We start from the raw sequence: 18693 nt of genomic DNA, 5'->3' as shown, positions 1-18693 counted from the left end.
AGTTGTGCACCGGGGCCTCCCATTCCTCTTTATATTCTGGTTAGAGCCAGCTGTTCTGTGAAGGGAGTAGTACACAGCTTTGTACGAGATCTTCAGTTTCTTGCCAATTTCTCACATGGAATAGCCTTCATTTCTCAGAACTAGAATAGATTGTCGAGATTCAGAAGAAAGTGCTTTGTTTCTGGCCATTTTGAGCCTAGAATCAAACCCACAAATGCTGATGCTCCAGATACTCAACTTGTCTAAAGAAGGCCAGTTTTATTGCTTCTATAATCAGTACAAACAGTTTTCAGCTGTGCTAACATCATTGCAAAAGTGTTTTCTAATCATCAATTAGCCTTTTAAAATTATATATATATATAGTTCTGTCACAGAGTGGCAGCTCCATTGAGGCAATCTCAATTTTGAAGTAGTCCATTTTCTTCATCATGATTGGCTGATCCCTCCTGATGAACCGGTTGGACATGACTCCAACCAGGTCATCAGGAAGGATCAGCCAAAGATTTGTATAACTAACCCAAGATAGACCAGAGCCTGTCGTTTCCAATGAGAGCAAATTAATCATAGAGGGAAGAACAAGCAAAGAGGTGGGCAGAGACGAGCGTGAGCTAGTGAGATCCTATTGTTACAGATTCTAGTTTTGGAAACAATACTGATAAAATGTTTAATGCGAAAATTTGCAGAATGTCAGCCAAAATCCATCTCATCACCATATTTGGTAGTAAGTGGAAAGGCCAGCCAGATGCTTCACATTTATACTTCCAGTGAAATATCTGGCTCATTGTTCTGTGGTTGAACATCCCTTGACTTCACTCCTCAAATGTCGTCAGTCGGTTGCTTTAGCCTTACCACTCAAACGTCCCCAATGCCTTTTGTTCTCAGAAAGCAAATTCTATGGATGAGATTGTAACTATCAAAAATCCTGTTAAACTGGATGGGCCATATGTCAAGGGTCTGCCTTTCCAAATCATGTCCAATCAATTAAATTTACCACAGGTGGATTCCAATTAAGTTGTAGAAACATCAAGAACAATCAATGGGAACAGGATGCACCTGAGCTCAATTTTAAGTCTCATAGCAAAGGGTCTGAATACTTGTGTAAATATGGTGTTTTTTATTTTGAATACTTTTCTAAAAACCTGTTTTCGCTTTGTCATTATGGGGTGTGTGTAGATGAGGGGAAAAAACTATTTAATCCATTTCAGAATAAGGTTGTAACGTAACAATGTTGAAAACGTCAAGAGTTCTGAATACTTTCCGAATGTACTGGAGTAAGAGTGATTCAATTATATGCAACACCCCTGATAAATTACGACTAGTATAGATGTGGAGAGACATGAGGCATTAATATGGTCAGTCTATTAACACACCAAAGATAATGTACTACATTGAAGCAGCATTAGTAACTCAAATGGCTAAACAATTATTGAAAACAATGTTCATGTATGTGAAAGGTAGTGCAATATCAGACAGAAAATTCATGACTCAGTTTGGTTCCCATTAATAAATATTTATTATGTGTTTACATTTCAGGGAAATGTATGATCCATGAACTTGTCTACACAGGATATAACACAAAGTCAAGAATACATAGATTGCTTAGTCTTTGTAATAAAGCCACAAAGTCAGCTTTAAAAAAAAGGTCTTCATAAATAGTAGTTTGAGAACTATTGGAGGTCAAAAGTTTAATAGTGAATTGATATAAGGGGGAAAAAAAGGTCCCTATCATATCTGGAGATCCTAATGAAGTTCACGTGACTGCAATATTGGCCCATCTATTGAAAAACTATTTCCACTGGCCTAACATGCGGACTACACCGGCCACACGCGTGCGTATGCTGATTTTGTCCATCCACATTTGATGCAATCACAACACACGCAGTTGTGCGTTTCTCTACCCCGACCATTAATCCACAGAACTAGAAACTAAGTAGGTTTCCCTTTTTATCTTCCTGATATCCAATAAGGAGGGGACTTGCAGCATCTGGCGCTTCTCAATAGAACCAAGTTCTATTTTAGAGCTGGGCTACGCAGGCACTCATTCACGCGAGCGGTGTGAACAACATGTATTTGTACATTTATTTTGCAACGCTCGCGGCATGCAACGTGGCCGGTGAGGTTTGCATAAGGCACAGGAATACTAAATGATTATTCATACACACTACACGGTGGACCCTATGCAATGACTTAAAGTTTAAACCGTAATAACATACCTTTAAGGTGCAATAATTTGACCTTAAGAGTTCTGAAATATAGCCTTAAAAAGAAACTCAAGATGAGAAGAGAAAGAGTTAACCTATTCCCAGATTTGCCCATTGTGCGTTGCAAGGTTAGTTTCATACCAGCTATCAATCATACAAGATTGTGTTCAATTGTAAAGGGACATGAGGGGTAAGGGTGCCAAGCACCATGTCTTGTAAGAAAGTAATTTAAATTGTTTGCCTTCCAGCTCCATAACCCATACCTGGGTTGGGGTTGACTGCTTTAAAAAAATGTTAAATCAACAGAATCAAATGCCCATAATGAATTGTTGGAATTGCCCATTGTTTTCAATCAGGACTTTTCAATGTTCAGTTCATTAATTGAATTTCAAATAATTCCTTGTATTGACAGAATAAATATGGAATGTATTGACCCCAACCCGGACCCATTTTATCACACAAGCCTCCTACAACTTGATGTAGGCAGCTCTGTAGGCCAAGAAAGACACCATTACGATATCTCTATGACTTTGAGGTTCCCTTCCTTCAAGGAAACATGTAATCAATCTGGTCAAAAATCCCCTGTTGTTCTTAATGAGCTAAAGTCAAGCCTAGAGCTTAATTTTGATTGAAAAAAAGTGGTGCCGCATCAGTGGGATGCCCCTCCATTTAGTTCACTGGCTAAAGATACTTTAATGGGGAGAAAGGAGCCCAAGCAGCGAACCACCACCAGAAAACCAAGTATGACATGAGCAAATCAGGGGAGGAGAAGAAGAGTGGAGAGAAGGAGCTACGGGGGACCATGGCGTGTTCCAGCAGCACTTTATAGGGTAGGGAGGCGGGGGAGGGAGGGGCATCGACCAGGAAATGGCTGAGGGGGCCACAGCTGGGCTGCTCTCAGAGAAGGGTGTCGTCAGTGCAGCCTCCCTCCAGGCCGTAGCGGAACTCCTGCAGGTTGGTGACGCCGTAGAAGTGGATGAAGGCTGCCGCAACCACCAGGACATGGAAGATCTGGTGGGAGTGGAACTGAGGAGAGAGAGAGAGAGAGGTCAGAGGCAGCGTACCAAATGGCACCATAATTCTCCATTTAGTGAATTGGGATGCAGCCAGAGTATCTCCAAAGGCTCCTCTGGTTGGAGCATGGCGTTTGCATCCCTAAAGATCTAGGAGTTTGATTACTGCATGGGCCGCATATGCCTACAGAACATGTGAGAACGTAAGTCCCATCACACAAAAACATCTGATAAATGACAATAACATTATCCTTATATAAATGAGGACATAGGGTTAGTTCAGGAGCTAGCTACAAGCCTGTGTTTACATCCCAAATGAAAAAAAAAAAAAAGTGCCTGTCTTACCCAGATGTCACATTTGCCGGGGAAGTAGCGCTCAGGGATCCTGGCGGCGTACAGTCCGGCGCCAGTGATGTACATGGCGCCCATCAGGTAGAACCAGCCCATCTGTCCCACAGTGGTGGCCTTGACGAAGCCCTCCTCGATGGTGAAGTGCACTGTGGGGACGATGCCGCTCAGTCCCAGGCCCATGAAGACTCCTGTGGGAGACATGGAGTGGAAAGGTTGGTTGATGGAAGCACTGGGCTGGAGCATTCATAGTATAGGACGGGGGTCTTCAATATTTTCTTGCCCCCCCCCCCTTCCATGTCTTGTCTTATCAGGTAAATGATATTGACAAGAAGTAAAACATTTTAAAATTAGATATGGTAGATTGTTCAATTTTGTTGAACTCCCCACATTATTATGCACTGGTAGCCTATTTGCAGGTACTTCTTCAAAGCCTATATCAGATACTCTAGTTAAAAAATAATTGTACTATAAAGATAGTAGCATGTTGAATTAATACATTTACATGCATGTCCTTGCTCTGTAGCTACGTCACAGTTCACTGTCTGACAGGCTGGTTAATATGTGGTGCAGCACCTGCTCGGGTGGGCCGGTGCGCGGGCGTGGAGAAGCGCTCCCACTGGGCCACTACGATGGCGGCGATGCCCAGCACACAGACGATGGTGAGGTAGATGAGGCGTGGCTGTGGGGAACAGTAAAACGAGTAGTAGAGCCAGGGCACGAAGGAACCCATGATCAGCAGGGCGATACCTGAGTAGTCAAGCCTAAGGGGAGACGAACAACAACGTGAAGGTTAGATGAGGATTGACGCAGATCCATTTGGATGACACTCGAACATAAGACAATTTCTGAACTGAAACACGGTAGTGCTATTCAGAAAACAAACAAAAGTTCCATGCGGCCTTACTTGGAGAAGGTGCGAGACACTTTCTCAGAGTGGCAGTAGACGGTATGAAAGAGCCAGGAGAAGCTGAGGCAGAGCACCGCGCCCAGAAAGAACATCCCAAACACCACCTTCTCCTGCAGAGGTGCCATGAAGTACATGTTGGGCCGCAGAATGGTGTACGTGCCCAGACAAATAAACAGGATCAGCCCTGGGGGTTGGAGAGGTGAGGCCATCATTAGTGGATCAGTAATCATATAGGGCATATCATAACAAATTAACATTAGCGAAAGAACAGGATCTCTATGGGGCATACAGACACCTGCTCGTCGATCATCTCATTCCAAATTCAAGGCCAATAATATGGAGTTTGACCCCCTTTGCTTCCATAACAGCCTCCACTCTTATGGGAAGGCTTTCCACTAGGTGTTGGAACATTGCAGGGGGGGGTTGTTTCCATTCAGCCACAACAGCATTAGTGAGGTTGGGTGATGAGGCCCGGCTCGCATTCAGCGTTCCAACTCATCCCAAAGGTGTTCGATGGGGTTGAGGTCAGGACTCTGCGCAGGCCAGTCAAGTTCTTCCACACCGATCTCGACAATCCTTTTCTGTATAGACCTCGCTTTGTGCACCAGGGCATTGTCATGCTGAAACAGGAAAGGGCCTTCCCCAAACTGTTGCCACAAAGTTGGAAGCACAGAATCATCTAGAATGTCATTGTCTTGCTGTAGCGTTAAGATTTCCACTACTCCAGAGTCCAATGGCGGAGAGCTCTACAACACTCCAGCCAACGCTAGGCATTGCGCATATGATCTTAGGCTTGTGTGCGGCTGCTCGACCATGGAAACCCATTTTATGAAGCTCCTGGCGAACAGTTCTTGTGCTGACATTGCTTCCAGAGGCAGTTTGGAAGTCTGTAGTGAGTGTTTCAACCGAAGACAGACGATTTTTATGAACTTCAGCACTCGGCGGTCCCGTTCTGTGAGCTTGTGTGGCCTACCACTTTGCGGCTGAGCTGTTGTTGCTCCTAGACGTTTCCACTTCACAATAACAGCACTTAAAGTTGACCGGGGCAGCTCTTGCAGGGCAGAAATTTGACAAACTATCTTGTTGGAAAGGTAGCATCCTATGATGGGGCGGCAGCGTAGCCTAGTGGTTAGAGCGTTGGACTAGTAACCGGAAGGTTGCGAGTTCAAACCCCCGAGCTGACAAGGTACAAATCTGTCGTTCTGCCCCTGAACAGGCAGTTAACCCACTGTTCCCAGGCCGTCATTGAAAATAAGAATGTGTTCTTAACTGACTTGCCTGGTTAAATAAAGGTAAAATTAAAAATTAAAATTAAATGATGGTTCCACATTGAAAGTCACTGAGCTCTTCAGTATGGGCCATTCTACTGTCAATGTTTGTCTATGGAGATTACATGGCGGTGTACCCAATTTTATAAAATAGCCCGAAAATAGCCTTTGAAGAGGTGTCCACATACTTTTGGCCATGTAGTCATCTCACACACTCACTCACCCAGAAGGTGGGTCCAGATGTTGCCTGTTTCTGTATGGATCCTGAAGATGCTTCCAAAGCAGGCGCGGAAGGAGGGCATTGGGGGCCGGTGTCCATGCAGGAGATAGTCGTTGTCCTTCAGCCACTCCGGCAGGACGTGAAAAGGGATTACCCTCCAACTACCCTTCCACACCTGAAACACAGGGGTATAGGCTACCATGAATGTCTTGTTCATCTCACCAGTCTTATTCTCTCGGTATGAATTTAAGACAGAGCAGCCATGGGGGCTGTTCCAGAAAGCAGGATCAATGAGTTAGCCAGGTAACTGTACCAGAATTTCTGAAATAACTTCATCTTTTCAAGAAATATAGACTTGAAATGGGCATGGTATAATTGACTCGACAACCAACAACCCATATTCAAGTTTAGCTTTCTAAATGAATCAGGAAATCAAGAGATACATTTGGCTGGTTATGAAAGTTAGCTGGCTAACTTAATGATCCTGGCTTCTGGAACAGCCCAATGATGCCTACTTTGTGCACAAACTCCTCCATCTTCTCCATGGCGTGGTGAGCCTGGAGGGGCAGCGTCAGGACCTCTTCCACCTCTTCGTCATCATCATCCTCATCATCATCAGGCAGAACTGAGGCCCCCTGCAGAGATAAAGTGGAAGGTGATTTAGTTAGGTGAGTAGAGCATGGCAGGATAATAGTGACCACATGGGAATTAATCCCAGTTGGCTTTGGTCTACATTTCCCTAACCAATACTTAGGTGTGACCCCCACCAAGCTGAGCGCTATTGCCCAATGACCTCAACCTACATTTGTTTTGTCTTCAACTGGGGTCTAATCAGGTGGGTGCAATGCTTCAAAACATTCAGATAAATGCATTGTGTATAACAAACCAATGTGTCTGCCATGTAGAATTGGCCAATAGGGAGTTCTGCAACGTTCTGAACTTTCACCTCTCTGAATACACTGATGGTTTCACTAGAAACTTGTGTTAGCAGACCACCTCAATCTTTCAAAATGTTGATTTAGAAGATTCTGAGCTCCGCTTTAGAAAATATCTGTGTTAATACAGCAGTTGAGTCAGGCTTCATACCAAATTACCCCCTATTCCATATATAGGGCACTACTTTTCACGAGGGCCCATGGGAAACGGATCCATCTTAGAGCACTGTGTAGAGAATAGGGTGCTATTTGGAAAGATAACTTTGTCTCCCCCACGCTCACCTGCGACATCATGCCTTTCCCCCCTGCCTGCCGGCCCGCCTCCTCCAGCAGGGGTCCCAACTCCATCAGCTCTACATCCGGGGACCGGCAGTCCTCCGAGATCCGACAGTCTGCATCGCTCGCAGACCCGTTTCGGCCTGACATAGGGAGACCGCCTGATGACCTGTCCTCTGCCCGTGTATCCTGCTGAAGCCTGGCACTTTCAGTTCTCAGTTGGCCAGTACTGAGGACTCAAATTAAATTAGCCAAATAAATACATTACCTAGCCAGTTACTGTAGCTTTTCACTGAAACAACTCGATGAACTAATTACAACTAACTTCACCTGTGACAATAGCACCTGATGTGGATTTTTGGTAAATCTAATATTTCCCCCAGAGAGATTATAATCGCCTGCTCTTGCATTCAGCACGGAGTGTGCAGCTTCCAGTATTACTTTGACAAACATTTTAACACCAGCAACAACGTATTGTAGTATCATGCTCAGCTATACAGTCGTGAAAATATTAACTCGTTAAATCAACATTTTATAACAGTTTAGACGATATGTTACTCGGCTAAAATGGCAAGACCAAAATTGCTCTTGGTAAACACGAAATGGTAGTTGGTTAGCTAACATTAGCTTGCTAGCTAACAGCTAACAAACAAAACTGGCAAGACTGTCAGCTGGTTGACTAGCTTTGAACAAAACATCAACACAATAGTATCAGAAGAAACATGAAATTAAATAGCAATATAACGACTTGACACCCCCAAACTCCTTTATTATTATTTGGCTGACTTGATTGCTTACGTACACTGGTAAATTATAGTTTGAGCCCGAAGCTACCGCACGCTAGCTAACTGCCTAGCACTAGCAGGTTAGTGGAACTAGCAAATTAGCGTTCGCATATTCAAAGAAAGCAGGGCACATCTGGCTGTATCAAACCAATACCAAACACACTGACTATTGCAATTACTGCACCTGCAATAATATTGTTCGTTGTCGTAGTTAACGTTTACATGTTCATTCAACAGACGTACCTTATACTCCAGACGGCAAAAGAAACGTGACCCTGAGCCCTTCCGGATTCTTACAAAAACAAGCCGAACCTCCGAACAGTCACGAAGCACGACGAATGAAAATGACAAGTTATATTAATGCCAAGCAACTGGTTTACGTTTAACTGGGACTCATAAACAATGACGCTGCGTCTCCATCTAGTGGTTAAAATTACAATTGTACAACGGTTAAAATGTTTTAGGTTTAACCCCCTATGAATGATATCAAATCAACATAGGCTAAAAATAGTAATGTTCTATTCCCAGGTCATGCACGTGCTTCTGCTATTAATGATTCAGTGGAATCGCATTACCTCCATAATAGTGCCTGCACGAACCCACATGAACGTTTCTTGTACTTCACAATGTTAAAAAATGTATTCGGCCCGGAGCTGCCGACGACACATTTTAGCAGCACAAGATAAACTTAAATTTTTTTTTTTTTAAATCCTCATCCAGCATCCTTGTGGACAGAGCTACTCCTACACCCAAACCAACAGCAATTCAGCATCTCCAATCCTCAGTAATCCCTAATCCCTGTCAACAGTGTAGGCAGTGGAATTAGAATAACATTTCCAACTCCCACTCTGTCCCAGCATATGGACCATGCAGACGACTCCTCTTTGCGACAGCATTCAACTGCCACAACCAGAGCTACATTGTTCCAGCAAACTGAAGGTGTACAAATGATTGTTTTCCTCAATACTCTTTTTTTTGCAACCAGGGATAATATCTAGGGAATCGATCAGCATAATGCGTAAACAGAACAGGATGGATCATGTCTGAGTGGAAGCAATTTGAAATGCTGCCAGAAATGTTCGTTTCTCTCTCATCATAAACACAGAATACATTTTACAACGAGTGTAGTAGTGCATTGCAGATAAAACTCTGAAAGTATAATATATCAAACATTTGCCACAGGCATACAAAAAGCGCCTTTAGTAATTGTGCTCACTCATTCTGACTGAACACTTACACATTTGCTAATGGGAAACCTACCATGATTACCGATAGTCTTGAATTAACCTTGAACAATGATGAGTGAGAAAAATACAGACATACAAATATCGTACCCCCCAAGACATGCTAACCTTTCACTATTTCAATAACAGGGAAGGATAGCTGGGGGGCTATGATATCTGTGAGTCTCTCACTCATCATTATTTACAATTCATTCAATACGATCCATAATCATGGTAGCATCCACATTAACGTAGAAGTGTTTAGAAACATTCTTATTTACAATAAAAGAGACTCCAAAATGACAATACATTATTTCCCATTCATTTCTAGTGGGCATAAAATAATCTGAAACACAACCAAAACAAACAGCAAATGACTCCAACACATGTTTAGAGTCACAAGCTTAATTTAATCATCGATTGCGTGAATATTGGACAAAATACTAAACTTTTGACTACTTTAATACACACAAGTGAATTTGTCCCAATACTTTTGGTCCCCTAAAATGAGAGGACGATGTACAAAAAGTCACATTAAAGCTGACAGTCTGCACTTTAACCTCATAGTCAATGTAACATTTCAAATTCAAAGTTCTGGAGTACAGAGCCAAAATAACAACAAAATTGTCAACATCCCAGTAAATACAAAGGGCACTGTATATATTTGTAACACTCAAAGCAGATGCCAAAATACAGTATAATGCATCTCTGCAGAAGCTGAAATACTTAAGTGCATATAATTTGTGTGCATTTAAAGCAATGCTGCCTGGGTGGCCTTCCAATATTCAGCACTGCACCCCTGGGCGTAATTCAGTTCAGTATGTGGCTTTATCTTTAGGGTTTGTTCTCTCTGTCCTGTTCTTAGGAAGAACGTGCAAGGGTAAGAACATCAATAATAAATCAAAGCCTCAACAGCTCACCTAAAAATACACAGGGCCCAATCAATTGTAGCCATCAGCAGGGGATGGAGGCAGAGCTTAGTGGAGGCCAATAATACAAAGGTAGGACTTTGGTTGCAAGTGAGCATTTAATGATCAACCTGATATATAAGAGGGCATGTCTGCACTTATCAGATGGGGGTTTTGGCAGTAGACTGATTCAGTGCTTCTAGTGGACTGAAATAGGAGCCGTTACTCATTTTGGGTGCCGGTATTGTTTATGTTTAGGTCCCGGAACTCTGCAATAGTTTTAACCGAATATTCTATAAAGAGATGCTGGTTCTCAAGCAGTAGATCCAGCTTAAGTCTAACACTGAATTGATGTCCTTGTTGAATTGAGAATGCCCAGGCCGGGGGTGGCTGGGAGGAGAGTCCCTAGGCTGGAGACTAGTAGGCAAAGCGCTGACTCTGCCGGTAGGCCAACTTGTCCAGGTTAGGGTTGCAGGCAAACTGGATCATGGGGGGCGGACCGCACATGAGCACCAAGGTGTCGTCACTGGGGGCCGGCAGGTGCTCCTGGATCATGTCTGCGTTGATGAAGCCCTCACTGTACTCCCAGCCTGAGCCACACAAATGAATCTTATTCAATTATGGGATCGCAAACAAGTACCGCTATGCATAAGGATTCAAATAAAATAAAATGTATTTGTCACATACAGTTTAAAGCAGTTTTTTTGGTACATTTTAAATGTAACCTTTATTTAACTAGGCAAGTCAGGCAACAAATTAACTAGGCAACAAATTCTTATTTACAATGATGGCCTACCGGGGAACAGCAGGTTAACTGCCTTGTTCAGGGGCAGAATGACAGACTTACCTTGTCAGCTCAGGGATTCGATCCAGCAACCTTTCAGTTACTGGCCCAACACTAACCACTAGGCTACTTGCAGCGAAAGGTGCAGTGAAATCAATAGTATATATTAGAACAGCAGCGAAGAATGTGTGTGTATATGAGTTGAGTGTGAATGTGTGTGTGTGTTAATGGGTGCTTCTGTGTATGTGTCTGTAAGGGTTGGATTTGTGGGTAGTCAGTGCAAATAATTTATAAGGTGCATATACTGGAGTCTCTGGTGCAAATAGGCTCTAAGGTAACGTTACATGTCTGTGCAGGGAGACCGCCAGGTTTAGCTTTTCAGCAGTCTGAAAAACTATTGTGGCATAATAAACACAATGAATACTAATTCAAAACGATAATACAAATTGACACATTTTGTTAAGACTTCTGAAATCTGGGATGCCAATACTTAAGCAATGCAAGCAAAAGCCATAAACCACATACCCTCGGGTGCCCTGTCCACTGTAAACCATAGCTTGAAGCGGTCTGGGTGTCGGACTTGGACCTCCTCCAGCTCATCCCTCAGCAGGATGTCCTTCTCAGTCTGAACACATATACACACACACACACAGTTAACATATGTGTCTGGATCAGTGTTATCTCTCAACCTAAGCAAGCCTATGAGCTACATCCACAGTGATGCTAGTCATAAGCATTTATCTATCCTTTATTTATAGAGATGATATTAAAAGTCTTTTAGGAGAGACCAGTGTGAGCTACGGCCACACACCTGGTTAGCATACAGCAGGCTGCAGGTGGTGCTGTCACTGGGGTCCTTCATGATGGCGCGCACCAGCTGTAGCATAGGGGTGATGCCTACAGACAGGGAAGGGAGTTCAGCACCAGGAACTAAAAGCACTCTACATTTACCTGTGCTTAGACAACATGTAAGTGTTTAAGTTCAGAGGGTAGGGTTGCAAAAAGAAGATTCACCTGTTCCTCCAGCTATCAGACCCACAGTACTGGCAACTTTTATCTCAGCAGGAGACTTTTTGTCTGTCTGAACTGCAAACTGCCCTGTTGAATTTAATGGGAGAAAGCAATGAGACAACAACTAAGCCAACACAATAATTACTTTCCTTTTCCAATGTGTGCTTGGGGAGCTATCTTGTCCAAAATGGAAGACAGTTGTTGGGTGTGTCCATTATCATCTAATAATACATTTCAGTGGCAATACAGTACAATTATATTCTTTATGCAGTGCTTTTCTGGAGCATGAAAGTTGCAAAATGTGAATACTTGGAGATATTACACATAACACAAGTACTGCTGACTTATTCAGTAGACTTAAGGTTGAAAACAAGTATGTACACACATGGTCAGTCTCAGCCAGCCACACCACACTTAAGCACACAAATCTAAAAAACACCCATTCCATTGGAGACTAGGTGTGTGTCCCAAATGGCACCTGATTCTTATGGGCCCTAAAGCCAACACCTCATTTGGCCGCCTTTCGTTCCAGTACTCTGCTGCCTGTGACTGGAACGAATTGCAAAAATCGCTGAAGTTGGAGACTTTTACCTCCCTCACAAACTTCAAACATCTGCTATCTGAGCAGCTAACCGATCGCTGCAGCTGTACATAGTCTATTGGTAAATAGCCACCCATTTTCACCTACCTCATCCCCATACTGTTTTTATCTATTTACTTTTCTGCTCTTTTGCACACCAATATCTCTACCTGTACATGACCATCTGATCATTTATCACTCCAGTGTTAATCTGCAAAATTGTAATTATTCGCCTACCTCATGCCTTTTGCACACATTGTATATAGACCCCCCCCCCCTTTATTTTTTTATTTATTTTTTCTCTACTGTGTTATTGACTTGTTAATTGTTTACTCCATGTGTAACTCTGTGTTGTCTGTTCACACTGCTATGCTTTATCTTGGCCAGGTCGCAGTTGCAAATGAGAACTTGTTCTCAACTAGCCTACCTGGTTAAATAAAGGTGAAATAAAAAAAACAAAAAAAACGTAATGCACTATATAGGAAATAGGGTACCATTTGGGACACATCATTTTTGTAAATATCAGAGGGAGGGTGTGCCAGGCAGCAGACTGGCCGTACCATGTCCTTTGTACTCCAGCAGGCCTCCTGGTCCTCTGAAGTCTACCACGTCTCCCAGCTGCAAACTCTCCAGGTATTGGGACATCTTCCCCCCGTCAGGAAACTTGAGGTGCACATTCCTGAAGTAGATCTGGGGAGAAATTTTATCCATGAAATACACTTTGCAGATCAGGGTCTGTATGCATCAAGATTCTCATAATATGAGTGCTGATTTAGGGATCTGTTTTTAATTTTAGATCACAAATAATAAGATTACATGGACAAAGGGAACCTGATCCTATATCAGCACTACTACTCTGAGATGCTTGATACATACAGACCCAGGTTTGATAGTACTAGTGTGTACATATTCAGAATATGATATAGGATTGCTTGGAGAAGCCATACATACCTTCACAACCAGATCAACATATCCTTTGTCGTCGTTGCTGGACACAGGTGTATATGGTCTGACTACCAGGCTGCCGTCAATACGGGCAGAGAGGTATACATGATTCCCTAAAAGAAACAAATAAGGTGGTTAGAAACAAAGTCAACACTGACTTAAAATAACGCTAGGGTCATTGGGTGTGGCTTCATCCTCTGATTGTTCTGCTAAATGACTCATACAGTAGAGAGCATTCCAGGAACGCAAATCAAGTATTACGTTGCGAGTCTAGTTAATATGCTGGTGAGATAAAGGACTACTGAATTCTACAAAATAATCATTAATGATCAAATAGTCACTTGACAAAACCCAGAAAGAACAATGTGCAAGTGAAGACTTACCTACAGGGAGTCCCAGGATATGTTCTGTTGAGGGAAGTCGAAAGCGAAACCTGCGAGTATCATGGTTGATCACCTATGAAAAGAGGCCATAGAGCCATGCATACACTATACAGTTGAAGTCGGAAGTTTACATACACCTTAGCCAAATACATTTAAACTCAGTTTTTCACAATTCCTGACATTTAATCCTAGTAAGGATTCCCTGTCTTAGGTCAGTTAGGATCACCACTTTATTTTAAGAATGTGAAATGTCAGAATAATAGCAGAGAGAATGATTTATTTCAGCTGTTATATTTTTTCATCACATTCCCAGTGGGTCAGAAGTTAACATACACTCAATTAGTATTTGGTAGCATTGCCATTAAATTGTTTAACTTGGGTAAAACGTTTTGGGTAGCCTTCCACAAGCTTCCCACAATAAGTTGGGTGAATTGTGGCCCATTCCTCCTGACAGAGCTGGTGTAACTGAGTCAGGTTTGTAGGCCTCCTTGCTCGCACATGCTTTTTCAGTTCTGCCAACACATTTTCTATAGGATTGAGGTCAGGGCTTTGTGATGGCCACTCCAATACCTTTACTTTGTTGTTCTTAAGCCATTTTGCCACAACTTTGGAAGTATGCTTGGGGTCATTGTTCATTTGGAAGACCCATCTGCAACCAAGCTTTAACTTCCTGACTAATGTCTTGAGCTGTTGCTTCAATATATCCACGTCATTTTCCATCCACATAATTTTCCTACCTCATGATGCCATCTATTTTGTGAAGTGCACCAGTCACTCCTGCAGCAAAGCACCCCCACAACATGATGCTGCCACCCCGTACTTCACAGTTGGGACGGTGTTCTTCGGCTTGGAAGCCTCCCCTTTTCTCCTCCAAACATAACGATGGTCATTATGGCCAAAAGGTTCTACTAATGTGTCATCAGACCGTTGTACTTTTTGGAGAAATGTCCTCTCTTTGTCCACATGTGCAGTTGCAAACCGTAGTCTGTCTTTTTTAATGGCGGTTTTGGAGCAGTGGCTACTTCCTTGCTGAGCGGCCTTTCAGATTATCTCAATAAAGGATTCGTTTTAATGTGGATATAAATACTTTTGTACCGGTTTCCTCCAGCATCTTCACAAGGTCCTTTGCTGTTGTTCTGGGATTGATTTGCATTTTCCACACCAAAGTAAGTTAATCTCTAGGAGAAAGAACGTGTCTCCTTCCTGAGCGTTATGACAGCTGCGTGGTCCCATTATACTTGCATACTATTGTTTGTACAGATGAACGTGGTACCTTCAGGCATTTGGAAATTGCTCCCAAGGACAAACCAGACTTGTGGAAGTCTACCATTTTTTTCTGAGGTCTTGGCTGATTTCTTTTGATATTCCCATGATGTCAAGCAAAGAGGCACTGAGTTTGAAGGTAGGCCTTGAAATACATCCACAGGTACACCTCCAATTGACTCAACTGATATCAATTAGCCTATCAGAAGCTTCTAAAGCCATGACATCATTTTCTAGAATTATGCAAGCTGTTTAAAGGTGCAGTCAACTTAGTGTATGTAAACTTCTGACCCACTGGAATTGTGATACAGTGAATTTTAAGTGAAATAATCTGTCTGTAAACAATTGTTGCAAAAATGACTTGTGTCATGCACAAAGTAGATGTCCTAACCGACTTGCCAAAACTAGTTTGTTAACAAGAAATTTGTGGAGTGGTTGAAAAACGAGTTTTAATGATTCCAACCTAGGTGTATGTAAACTTCTGACTTCAACTGTATATACAAAAGTATGTGGACACACCTTCAAATTACTGGATTTGGCTACTTCAGTCACATCCGTTGCTGAGGTGTATAAAAATGGATCACACAGCCATGCAATCTCCATAGACAAACATTGGCAGTGGAATGGCCTTACTGAAGAGCTCAGTGACTTTCAACGTGGCATTGTCATACGATGCCACCTTACCAACAAGTCAGTTTGTCAAATTTCAACCCAGCTACAGCTGACCCGGTCAACTGGAAGTGCTGAAGATCACCATGAGCAATGCCAAGCATCGGCTGGAGTGGCGTAAAGCTCGCCACCAGACTCTGGAGCAGTGGAAACACGTTACTTGGATTGATGAATCACGCTTCACCATCTGGCAATCTGACGGACAAATCTGGGTTTGGCGGATTGCCAGGAGATTGCTACCTACCCCAATGCCAACTGAAAAGTTTGGTGGAGGAGGAATAGATCCAGTGAAGGGAAATCTTAACGCTACAGCATACAATGACATTCTAGACAATGTGCTTCCAACTTTGTGGCAACAGTTTGGGGAAGGCCCTTTCCTGTTCAGCATGACAATGCTCCCATACACAAAGCTAGGTCCATACAGAAATGCTTTATCGAGGTCGGTGTGGAAGAACAACTACTACCAAATGTTAAGACAAAAATTATTTCCATGAAGTACATATATGAATTAGGCACAGGCCTCTGAAGCACAGACCAAAAATGTATAATTAATTTGATACAAGTATCTGTTTCAATAGCCCACAGTACCTCTTTATCGATGAGTGTTAGGTGGTATTTTTGAGTAGGGTCAAGCAAGGTGACTGGAGGCTTCTTCTTCTTGCCTAGATAGAGGGCTACAATTATGCCCACAGTGGACAGCACTACCACCCCAGCAGTCACAGCTACCGTCGTGGACTATATACAAGAGAGAAAGAAGGTTTTGTGTTATAATAATAACAATCACAAATCCTTCAAAGTATTCACAACCCTTGACCTTTTCCACATTTTGTTGTTACACAAAGTGGGACTAAAATGGATTTGTCATTTTTTGTCAACGATCTACACAACATACTATGTAATGTAAAATAAAACACTAATATATCTTGATTAGACAAGTATTCAACCCCTTGAGTCAATACATGTTAGAATCTCCTTTGGCAGCAATTAAAGCTGTGAGTCTTTCTCGAAGAGCCTTGAACACCTCGATTGTTCAATATTTTTTGCCATTTTTTAAAATTGATTCTCCAAGCTCTGTCAAGTTGGTTGTTAATCATTGCTAGACAGCCATTTTCAAGTCATGCCATAGATTTTCAAGCTGATTCAAGTCAAAACTGTAACTAGGAACATTCTATGTCGTCTTGGTAAGCAACTCCAGTGTATATTTGGCCTTGTGGTTTGGGTTATTGTCCTGCTGAAAGGTGAATTTGTCTCCCAGTGTCTGTTGAAAGCAGACTGAACCAGTTTTCTTCTAGGATTTTGCATGTGCTTAGATCTATTACGTTTATTTGTATCTTAAAAAACTCCCTATTCCTTTCCAATGACAAGCATACCCATAACATGATGCAGCCACCACCATGCTTGAATGCATGAGTGATGTGTTGGATTTGCTTCAAAACATAAAGCTTTGTATTCAGGACACAGAGTTCATTTCTTGCCACATTTCTTTGCAGTTCTACTTCAGTGCCTTATTGCACACAGGGTGCATTCTGTACAGGCTTCCTTCTTTTCCCTCTGCCATTTAGGTTAGTATTGTAGAGTAACTACAATGTTGCTGACCCATCCTCAGTTCTCCTATCACAGCCAATCAACTCTGTAACCATTTTTTTAAAGTCACCATTGGCCTCATGGTGAAATCCCTGAGCGGTTTCCTTCCTCTCCAGCAACTTAATTGGGGAGGACGCCTGTATCTTTGTGGTGACTGTATTATGTATTGATACACCATCCAAAGCGTAATGAATAACTTCACCATGCCCTTCATTGCAAGGCATTGGAAAATCTCCCTGGCCTTTGTGGTTGAATCAGTGTTTGTAATGTGAGGTACAGAGATGTTGTCATTCAATAATCATGTTAAACACCGTAATTGCACACCAAGTCCATGCAACTTGTGATTTTTAAGCTTGTCATAACAAATGGGTTGAATACCTACTGACTCAAGACATTTCAGCATTTCATTTTTTAAATGAATGTACAAATTTAAAATAAAAAAAAACAATTGCACTTTGACATTATAGGGTATTGTGTGTAGGCCAGAGAACGAAAATCTAATTTCCCCTCATTTTAAATACAGGTTGTAACACAACCAAATGTTTAAGTCAATGTGTTAAGACTTAAGGCACTGTAAAACTGTTTTTATTCTGCATATTTTCTGCTATTATACGTTACATTTTTTCAAGACACTTTGTCAGGCATAGTCTCAGAATGAACAAAATAGCAGTCTTCCTGGTGACATTTGTCACTGACAGTGTAGTTGCTTTTTAAATACAACCAATGTCAGACAAAATTTGACAACTATGATGGCATCTGGAATTCTCTATGGTTAAAAAAAGCATTGCTTGCGGCAAAGACTGCGGTGACATGTACCAGCAGTTGGTTTCTTGGCTGGCAGCTAGGCAAGATGAGTCACTTGCACAAGTTTACAACATGAGTCACTAGTTAGTTATATTCTAATCAGTTCAATGTCAGCGCCAAATCTACAAATTATGGGAGTTAAATTTGAATGGTTCAGGGAATATAAATTCTGACAGCTGCAGTGCTTTGTTCCCACTCTCTCTGTTTAATAACAAAATACCGCAAACTAGCTGACTAGTTAGGTAGCAAGCAACCTTATGACTGGCTATCAGGTGCTGCTTGAAAACGTAACTAGCTAAAGTAGCTACTGTACGCAGACAAGCAACACAGGAAATAATGTATTTAAACGACAGGATATTCTTACCAATGCGTACTTCATGGCGATTCTGAATTCCCCAGAGCAAGGTTATACCGTTGAAGCGAAGATGTACTTGACTAGCTATAATTTATCAGTGAAGGCACACCCAAAGAATTGAGTTGATGGGAGGGCGTATTTAGCGGTTACACCAAATGTGTCCAACTTCCGTTGGGGAGAAGAGGAAAACCAACCTAATTTTACAGCAGCACGATTATGATACTACTG

The 18693-nt window shown here is 42.2% G+C and overlaps 2 protein-coding genes across 6 annotated transcripts; both read right to left on the bottom strand.

Moving 5' to 3' along the window:
• Positions 1-1489: 1489 nt before the first annotated feature.
• On the bottom strand, positions 1490-8308 carry LOC115143053 (adiponectin receptor protein 1-like). Of its 4 annotated transcripts, none has more exons than XM_029683058.2 (8): positions 8200-8308; positions 7178-7400; positions 6476-6595; positions 5964-6135; positions 4470-4656; positions 4139-4326; positions 3560-3753; positions 1490-3227 (listed from the first exon to the last, which is right to left on the bottom strand). In XM_029683058.2, the coding sequence occupies exons 2-8, from the start codon at positions 7319-7321 to the stop codon at positions 3099-3101; spliced, it is 1134 nt and encodes a 377-aa protein (XP_029538918.1). In that variant the 5' UTR covers positions 7322-7400; positions 8200-8308; the 3' UTR covers positions 1490-3098. The 4 variants fall into 4 exon arrangements, with proteins under 4 accessions (XP_029538918.1, XP_029538919.1, XP_064857847.1 ...); XM_029683059.2 differs by having other exon boundaries at positions 7178-7407; positions 8200-8296; XM_065001775.1 differs by lacking the exon at positions 8200-8308 and adding an exon at positions 7502-8193.
• Positions 8309-9537: 1229 nt separating this feature from the next.
• Positions 9538-18640, bottom strand: LOC115143054 (NADH-cytochrome b5 reductase 1-like). Of its 2 annotated transcripts, XM_029683061.2 has the most exons (9): positions 18475-18640; positions 16311-16457; positions 13791-13863; positions 13414-13520; positions 13023-13152; positions 11886-11969; positions 11683-11768; positions 11397-11496; positions 9538-10677 (listed from the first exon to the last, which is right to left on the bottom strand). In XM_029683061.2, exons 1-9 carry the CDS (start codon positions 18487-18489, stop codon positions 10505-10507), a joined length of 915 nt encoding a protein of 304 aa, XP_029538921.1. In that variant the 5' UTR covers positions 18490-18640; the 3' UTR covers positions 9538-10504. The 2 variants fall into 2 exon arrangements, with proteins under 2 accessions (XP_029538921.1, XP_029538922.1); XM_029683062.2 differs by lacking the exon at positions 16311-16457.
• Between the last annotated feature and the right edge of the window lie 53 nt (positions 18641-18693).

The sequence above is a fragment of the Oncorhynchus nerka genome, linkage group LG15 (assembly GCF_034236695.1).
Source record: "Oncorhynchus nerka isolate Pitt River linkage group LG15, Oner_Uvic_2.0, whole genome shotgun sequence".
Classification (NCBI taxonomy): domain Eukaryota; kingdom Metazoa; phylum Chordata; class Actinopteri; order Salmoniformes; family Salmonidae; genus Oncorhynchus; species Oncorhynchus nerka.
The sequence above is the reverse complement of the archived record's forward strand: the minus strand, read 5'-3'. Positions and strand labels throughout refer to the sequence as shown.